This window comes from Tetrahymena thermophila (assembly GCF_000189635.1).
Source record: "Tetrahymena thermophila SB210 genomic scaffold scf_8254784, whole genome shotgun sequence".
NCBI lineage: Eukaryota > Ciliophora > Oligohymenophorea > Hymenostomatida > Tetrahymenidae > Tetrahymena > Tetrahymena thermophila.
In genome coordinates, this window is record NW_002476540.1 from 1 (window position 1) to 9,277 (window position 9,277).

General features: G+C 19.9%; 3 protein-coding genes across 3 annotated transcripts; all 3 read left to right on the plus strand. All coding sequences in view use genetic code 6, as the record gives it.

Annotated features, from left to right (window-relative positions):
* Positions 1-3,069: 3,069 nt before the first annotated feature.
* On the plus strand, positions 3,070-3,704 carry TTHERM_001563108 (hypothetical protein; the record flags this gene model as incomplete). The annotated part of the gene is made up of 2 exons (XM_012795946.1): positions 3,070-3,396; positions 3,452-3,704. The coding sequence occupies exon 2, from the start codon at positions 3,477-3,479 to the stop codon at positions 3,702-3,704; it is 228 nt and encodes a 75-aa protein (XP_012651400.1). The 5' UTR covers positions 3,070-3,396; positions 3,452-3,476.
* A 2,201-nt stretch (positions 3,705-5,905) lies between these two features.
* TTHERM_001563109 (regulator of chromosome condensation (RCC1) protein) lies at positions 5,906-6,193 on the plus strand (the record flags this gene model as incomplete). Its single annotated transcript, XM_012795947.1, has 1 exon — positions 5,906-6,193. The coding sequence occupies one exon, from the start codon at positions 5,906-5,908 to the stop codon at positions 6,191-6,193; it is 288 nt and encodes a 95-aa protein (XP_012651401.1).
* Positions 6,194-6,371: 178 nt separating this feature from the next.
* Positions 6,372-7,307, plus strand: TTHERM_01563110 (hypothetical protein; the record flags this gene model as incomplete). Its single annotated transcript, XM_001009257.2, has 2 exons — positions 6,372-6,964; positions 7,025-7,307. 2 exons carry the CDS (start codon positions 6,372-6,374, stop codon positions 7,305-7,307), a joined length of 876 nt encoding a protein of 291 aa, XP_001009257.2.
* Positions 7,308-9,277: the final 1,970 nt, after the last annotated feature.

A 9,277-nucleotide genomic window follows, 5' to 3' on the forward strand; every position in this document is an offset into this window, starting at 1 on the left:
TAACTTAAGATATTTTAATATTATGCCTATTTCTTGTATTTAACATTATTTTTTATGAGAAAATTAATGCTGAATTAACTTTCATATTCAAAATAGGGCGTAATTAATATTTTACAATGATTTTTGATGAGATAATAAATGCTGGATTAACTTTCATATTTAAAATAGAGTGTAAAATTTATATTAATAAGAGATGAAAAAGCTATATTATTGGAAAATAGATTGTAATAAATATTTTAAAGAATGATTTATAAATAAATAATTATCTAAATAATAAATTAGTGGGTAATATTATTTGATTATTATTTTTTTTAGAAATTGCTGATTTAAATTATTTAGTATTAACGAGAAGTGGTAATAATTTTAGTGAAATAAATAATAATTAATGAGTTTTATAAAATTGTGAAAAGCATGTAATATAATATTTGCGATTTAGAAGTATCAGATAGTGAAAAAATGAGTTTATTATATGAATTAGTGGGTATGAATTAGCTTATTATATTTTAAAATTTAAATTAATGTATAATTAATAATTAAAAAATAGATAGTAATCTTTTGATTTTAAAACAGCTAATAAATAGATTAATAATTAATTATTTAATATAGCATGTAAATAAATATTATTTTTGATTTAAAATAATCAAATAATAATTAAAATTAAAAAAAGCAAGTAAATTTTAGACACTAATTAGAATAAATATCATGAATTCCATTAAATAATTAAAATAGAAAGTATATTTTGAATATTTTTATTGAAAGAGGCTAAATAAATTATTTTAAAAAAGGGAAGATTGGTAAATAATTTTAAATAAATTTTTGAGAAATAAAAATAATCTAAATATTATAAATAGGAAGGAGTAATAAATGAAGTTTAACATTCTTTCAAAATTTAAAAAATAAATTTGATAATTAAAATAGAGAGTAATATTTTAAAGTGCATTTAAAGATTATTCAAGAATAAATTAAAATTATAATTTAAATAGAGAAAATCAGTAAAATATTAAGACAAGAAAAAATATATTTATCCAAAATTGAACAAAAAATTTATTAGCATGTAAATAAATATTAATTAAATTATTAGAAAAGATAAATTATATTAATTAATTAATAAATAAATAAATAAAATAGGATGTAATAATAATCTCTAATCATATCAGATTCTAATTTTAAATTGACTGATAATTAATAAATAGGATGTATTACTTTCAGATTGGTTTTATCATATAATCAATAGTCAATTCATTTAACTTTTGAAACAGATTGTAATATTTATTAATACTTACTTTCTTATAGACAGACATATATTCATTTATTACTTCAACATAATAGTTAGTAAAGCATTTATTATTTTTTATTGATGTTTAATTTATTTATTTATTTGTTAATAGTGAGTAATATTTTTGAATGACTTTAAATAAGAAGAAAAAGAAATATTCTAAATAGGGAGTAAAGCTTTTATGTAATGCCACTCAAAAATAAACTAAATTATTTTATTTCTATTATAGATGGTATAATCATTCAATGACATTTTATCAAAATATTCTAAAATATCTTCAACTTTAAAATAAGGGATTGGTAATTTTTAACTTTAGCATTTTAAAATATTCAAATTATATTACTTAATTAGGAAAAAGTAAATATCAGTCTAGTTATCCTCTTGGCTTGATATTATATTTAGTTTTATTAAAAATAAATAATAATAGACAGTAATTTTTTTAATAAAATTTCATAATTTAGCAAGATCGACAAAATATAAAATTTATAAAATAGAATGTAATAATTTAATTTAATTCTAATGGAAAAATACTAATTAAAACTTAAAATAGTGGGTAATTTTTTTACTAAATAGTATCAAATGATATTTATTTTTATTTTTTATTAAAAAAAGCAAGTAAAAACAATAATTTATTGTTCTAATTTTACAAAACACAATTTAACTTATAAATTTAAACAGAGCGTAACTTTCATTATTAAATTTATTCTAAATATCTCAATAATTTTATTAACCATACCAGATAGTAATATTCTTTGCTATTTATTTATTTATTAGAATATCAAGCACTTTAATATTAATAATAGCCTGTAAACTTTTATATTTATTTCTTAAAATATTAAACACATTTTACTTTATTATATCAATAAGCGGGTAATTTTATCATCTTATAGTAGACCTACTTCTAATTTTTTACATCCTTAATAGCAAGTTATTTTTCTAAAATTTTTATAATTATATGATTTTTAATCAACTTTTAAATTTAAAATAGATAGTAATTAATATTTTACAATGATATTTTATGAGAAAATAAATGCTGAATTAACTTTCATATTCAAAATAGACTGTAATTAATTAATATTTTAGAATGATTTTTGATGAGAAAATAAATGCTGAATTAACTTTCATATTCAAAATAGGGAGTAATTAATTAATATTTTACAATGATATTTTATGAGAAAATAAATGCTGAATTAACTTTCATATTCAAAATAGTGGGTAATTAATTAATATTTTAGAATGATTTTTGATGAGAAAATAAATGCTGAATTAACTTTCATATTCAAAATAGCGAGTAATTAATATTTTAGAATGATTTTTGATGAGAAAATAAATGCTGAATTAACTTTCATATTCAAAATAGTGGGTAATTAATTAATATTTTAGAATGATTTTTGATGAGAAAATAAATGCTGAATTAACTTTCATATTCAAAATAGAATGTAATTAATATTTTAGAATGATTTTTGATGAGAAAAATAAATGCTGAATTAACTTTCATATTCAAAATAGTGGGTAATTAATTAATATTTTAGAATGATTTTTGATGAGAAAATAAATGCTGAATTAACTTTCATATTCAAAATAGCGAGTAATTAATATTTTAGAATGATTTTTGATGAGAAAATAAATGCTGAATTAACTTTCATATTCAAAATAGCGTGTAATTAATTAATATTTTAGAATGATTTTTGATGAGAAAATAAATGCTGAATTAACTTTCATATTCAAAATAGATAGTAATTAAAATTTTAGAATGTTTTTTAATATGAAAGTAAAATGTAAATATAAAATAGTGAGTAAAATTGAATAAGAGTTCATAACATAAATTTGAGAATAAAATATACTTTTGAAAAACAGATGGTAATTATTAGTAGAAGATAAATAAGATAGATGGAAAATAAATTTACTTTTGAATATACAGCGAGTAATATTTTAAAAGAATAATTTTGATAGATAATCTTATTAAAATATATAAAATAGATAGTAATATTTTTGAAAAATAGTAATGTAGAAGTAAGAATAAATTAATTACTAATACTATGAAAACAGTGAGTAAGAGTTATGAAAATAATTTGAAAAATGTGAGTAACTAACTAAATATGTTAATTCTAAACTAGATTGTAAAATATTATAGCAATATAAAAAGAAAATTAAAAAAATAAAAAATAAAAATAGATTGTAATATTTTAAATACTTTTGGATGAAATACAATAAAGAAATGTAAATATAAATTTAATTAAAACAGCTGGTAATAACTAATCCTATTAAGAAACCAAAATATGAATATCTATTACTTACTTGCTTATTTATAAATAAAGTAAAATTATTTATAAGAAAAATATATTTTATTACTGAACATTTGAATAAAATAAAAAGGGTATAATACTTTGAAAGAATTTATCACCGAAGAAAGAGCAAAATTCAATGAAAATTTATAAAAATATTAGAAAGTATAATTCTTTTTTTTAAATAAATTTTTTATTTCAATTAAATTGAAAAATTTAATTTCAAAAAATAATAAAATATAAATCATGTTTTGCTTTTAAAAAGTGATGAGCCACATAGTATTTGTTAGATTCTGGCAACACAGTTTAAGAAATCAGGAATGCTCTTTTTTGTTTGTTTGTCTGTCTGTTTGTTTATTATTAATAAAATAATTGCTTGAATTATAATTAACAAATATTAAAAATAATATGAATTTGTGAAATATATTTTTATGTTTTCTATATTGATCGTTGCTTCAACTTTTAATTTCTTTTTTTTTAAACATGAAAAAAAAATCAATAATTTATTAAGATTTTATTTTAAAATATTTTTTATTAACTAATTAAGTAGTAGTAAACAATTAAATTTAATTGTTTTTTAATTTATTGAAGTTTTCATTTAAATTTCCATTTTTTTTTTGAGGTTAGAAAATAATTTCAATACTGATGTTATTTAAGTAATTATAGTATTAATGGCTTAAAAAATTTAAATAATCCTAATTTTGCAAATAAAAAATTTCCATTCAAAGTATATTTACTTATTAAGGATCTAATTTCAAGTTATAAATTTAAAAAATTGTAAAATTTAAGTTTTAACATTTATTATTATTATGCTAATAAGGGATTTATTATTTATTAATTTTTTGTTAATAAAATTAAAGCTTATAAAAAAGTAAAATATTTGATCTCTTTCACCATCTTCTTCTTCTTCTTCTTCTTTTAAAATGAATAGATTTAAATAATATACCGTAAATACTCTATCTTAAGCCGATTCTAATTTAAGACTGTGTTCTAATTTAAGCTCGCTATTAAAGCTTGTAAAATTGAAAAAATGGTTAATTATAATACTAGGTTCGCATCGCCATTATCCTTTATATTCTTTGATTAATAAATTAAGTATTTAAATTAATTTATTTGTATCAAAAGGATAAAAGGCATATGAATTTGGAGACTGTAGAAAAGGCTAGCTTGGTACTGGAAGGAGAGTAATTGAGTATTATCCTGCTGAAATACCTCTTCCTTCATTCGAAGGACATCTAAAATCAGTTAATTGTGGTGATAATCTCACGCTTTTTCTAACAGACTAAGGCGAAATATTTGCTTGTGGTAACAATTCTTTTGGCTAATAGGAACTGGCTAAGAGGTTAAATCAAGTCTTTATCTAACTAAAATTCGCATAAAATAAAAACACAAAATATCTTCTAATCTTTATAATTCAAAAATTATTTCTATTAAGGCAGGATATGCTCCTTCTTCAATAGCTCTTACAGATGACGGAAGATTGTATTTTATTTTTTAGAGAAAATTAAAATAAAATAAAAAAATATTTTTTTAAAAATGAAAATTTAATTTTATAATTTATTGTTTATTTGGTTTATTTGTTTTGTTAATTTTAAATATTTTTTTAGATATGCTTAGGGCACAGCTTTCTTTGGATATTTTGATGAGCCATAATTAATTTAGGCTGATGGTATTTTTTGGAAAGGATTAAGTTAAGGGAATAATTTTATTTGTCTGACAGATGATTAAGGAAAAGCTTATTCTTTGTGATAAAATATAAGTGGAGAATTAGGTTTAGGATTGCATCCAAGCCATCAATAATAAGCTTATTCTTAGGAAATTCAAATAAATATGGAAGTTAAATATGTCAAGAAAATAGAATATGGAGAATACTTTTCGTTTGCAGTATTGTCGAATCGATAGAAGATTGTGAATAATACATTTAATAATGAGTAAGAAGATATTTGCAGTCAATTTAATTCACATAAAAATTCATTCATTTCAAGTTAGCATAGAACTTCAATTAACAAAAAACATTAAATGCTCACTGAGCAAATCAACTAATTTTCTTAGTAAATTTAAAAAATTCTAAAGCTACTATCCCTCTGTTCTAAACAAGAATTAAATATAAGAAAATAATCAAGAAAATGAATTTAATTTTAATAATAATTATTATTAATAAACTGATTAGATTCAATAAAAAAGGTAAAGTACCAACAGTAGCTTTAGCTAGAATATTTTACAAATAGATTCGTTCGAAGAATAAAATAAAGTTTTCGATAATTACCAAATTAAAAAACACAACAGAAGCATAAGTGCTTGCTTAAATAATGGCTAAAATATACAACAATAAGAAATTTAACAAATGAAGAATTTAAGATTAAATACCCAAGGTAATAATGCTTTAATAGAAAGGTGTGAAAGAGAATAAGTTAAGCAGATGTTGAATAAAAACTAAGGAATGATCAAATTAGATCAAATTTTACCAAATTATTTTACTAATTACAGAGTTCTTACTGAATCAGCAGACTTTTCTCAATAATATCAATAGATTCTAAAGTAATTAATAAGTTAATGTTGTAAGTTAAAGCATCCCTGGCAATTTCAAGCTAGAAGCTATGCAAAGTAACCTAATTAATATGAAGCATAATGAATCTATTCAGTTAAGTTAACCTTATAAAAATTAAAATTAAAGTATCAATCATCAGATATAAATTAATAATTAAGATTAAAATATTTTAAATTTAAGTGAAATTGCATTTAATTAATCAGAAGTATTGAAAGAAAACAATTCTAATTTATAAAATAATTGTTAACTATAAAATGAATAAATGACATGCTTAAAGGATGTCTTTGACAAAACTTCTCAAAGCTTTTATTAACAACAAAATCAAATCAACAGCCAAATTCAATATTCTTAAAACAAAATTGATCATCTACAATAATAAAACAACTCATTTGTGGGAAAAATCTAAGACTTTCAATAAAAATATGATTTGATCTAAAAGCAGTTAGAACAATCCTAATAAGAAAACAAATCGCTTAAAAAATAGCTCTCAGAAGAAAAAAATAAAAATGTAAACTTATAAATTAGAGTTGATCACCTCACGAAAAAAAGCAAATCATTACAAAAGAAAAATGAACTACTACTCCTTGAAATAGATATGAACAAAAAAACCTACGAGATGAAGTGTGAAGCTTTGCTCAAATAAATTTATAATTCTCAAAGTTTAGAAACAATTTAAGATAAAGGTAATTAATAGCAGCTAAATTAAATTAATCAGCAATATGAAACTCTACTTGAAAATTTCATAACAATTAATGAAAATGGATAGAACAATAATGTCCTTGATATTTCCAATTCCTAAGTGAAAAACATGCAGACGTTTGCAGATCCGGTAGATGATAAAGAAATCATCTAAATGTAAAAAATATTGTTTATTTATTATTTAATTTATTCTTTATATTTCTAATATATAAAAAGGAACAACTAATTTGTAAAGTAAGAAAATACTTCGAAGCTTTCTAGCCAGTTTTAAAGCAGCAAAGTATCTGTTTCATAGGATTTTATAAATTTAATCCATAATAACGAATAATATCAAAATAATTAATATAACATCATTGATATGAAAGACCTCTAAATTTAAATCAACCCTTCTAGCCCTTTTTCTAATTCAAACGCATCAAAAAAGCTAACGATGAAACTAAATTAATTGAGTTTGATTAATAGAAATAATTAGCCATATTAAATTAATGAAGATTTATGATAAATATTCAAAACTAAAAATACTCTTTATGTATCTATTTTGTAATGAATTTAAAGAAATGGCTTTGCTTATCAGATATCTTAATTAATTCATATATATATGTATGTGTATATATTTATATACTTGTCTTACACAAGCATATATATATATTTATAAATTGCTTACACAATACAATAAAATAACATTAATATACTTATTTATAATAGAATTAAATTTATTATTATATATATATTTTAATCGATAGAGCTAATTTAAACTTCACGCTCTTTTTGATCATATTGCTATTCTTAAATCATTATTTTTCTATTATGAAATAAATATTTAGTAGAATAATAAATATTATATAATAAATTCAAAGAAAATTTAAAGTAATAAAAAAAAGTATCGAAATAGGTTTCGAACCTGAATAATTTTTTTCTCATATAATTAGTATTCATAATTAAAATTTAAGAATATATTTTTCATCCATATTGTTTTTTGACTATTCAATTATTCCATTCAAATATTTAATTTGGTGTAAGCTAGATTAATTATTACAGAAATGCGTCTTCTTTTAAATAAAACTCTACTTAAAGAAAAATCAAATAGATATTTAATCATAACAAGGAGGAAAATTAAGATTCTATTAAATATTCTAATAGCTCACTATTTATTATTTTGATATAGATAGAAGACCATTTCTTGTAATAAAAAGAATACTTAGGGGATAGAAGGTTTCATAACTAAATTTTGCTAAAATAGTTGCACATATAACTATATAAATGCTCTTATAATTAAATAAAGCATGTGAAAAATAGCTTTTTTTGTAATTTATTTGCCATATTCAAAAAAAGACATAAATTTGCTCTATATTAATATTACGAGTACTATGGATATTTCAGTAAAGAATACAGCTTATTTACATATTATTTTTACTATTAGAGTAGTTTTAACGTACAAAAAAATATTAACTTAGCTTCTTTTGAGCATATTTTTCAAGTTATTGGCACTATATATCAAATATATATTTATTATCCACAAATCCTTTATTCAAGAATAAATTTTTTGTGGAAACTTCAAAGAATATGAATACTATTTATATTTTACCTACTTTTTGTTGTTTTTATAAAAAATGGTGAGGTATTTTGTCTAATATACATTTGTTATTGTATTTATTTCAACAATTACATATTTGCTTTGTTGATTGGCTCTCAATATTAAAAAATAAGATAATGCTTGACCATATTTAAATTTTATTTATAAAAGAAAAGGGTCTTTTAATAAGTTCTAGTTTAGAAAGTAGGCACAAAAATGTTATTATATATTTATAGTTCTAAATTTTATTGTATTTTAGAGCAGAATTTACAAAAATTTTGACATCTAAGCTTCATTTATTTAATGATCTATGTTTTAAATTATATTTTGGTTTTGCTAATTTAAAATTATTGTGCCATTTTTTCATATTTTTAATATTATGAAAACATAAATAAATATTAATGAAAAATATTAATTAGTTTAAACTAGAAAACAAAATAGATACCCAATTACTGCAATAATGGCTAACAGCTTTAGTTCTAAGCTTCTTTACTTCTTTGTATTATTAAAGCTATGAATTGTTTTTTTGTTTTCTTTCTTTCATTCTTGCTTTATCTTACGTGTTAGTATGCTAACTTTATTTATTATGTCATTTTGCAATATTTTGTGATTGAGATGATGGCAAGTTGGGATATTTAAATCTTATTCATAAAATGATCTAATATTATTTAATGCGTGTTTTATTAATGAAACTTTAATTTTTCAATATTATTTTTAGAGATGATTTAATTAATTTAAATCAGATTTTAACAAAAAATAATCATTTAAAAACTTAATGAATTTTGTTTATTGGCAAATAATTAATTAATTCAAATTAATTTGTTAGAAAAAAAAATATTGAAACATTAAAAAATGGAAACAATTAGCTAAAATCTTGAAGGATTCTAAGAAGCTAA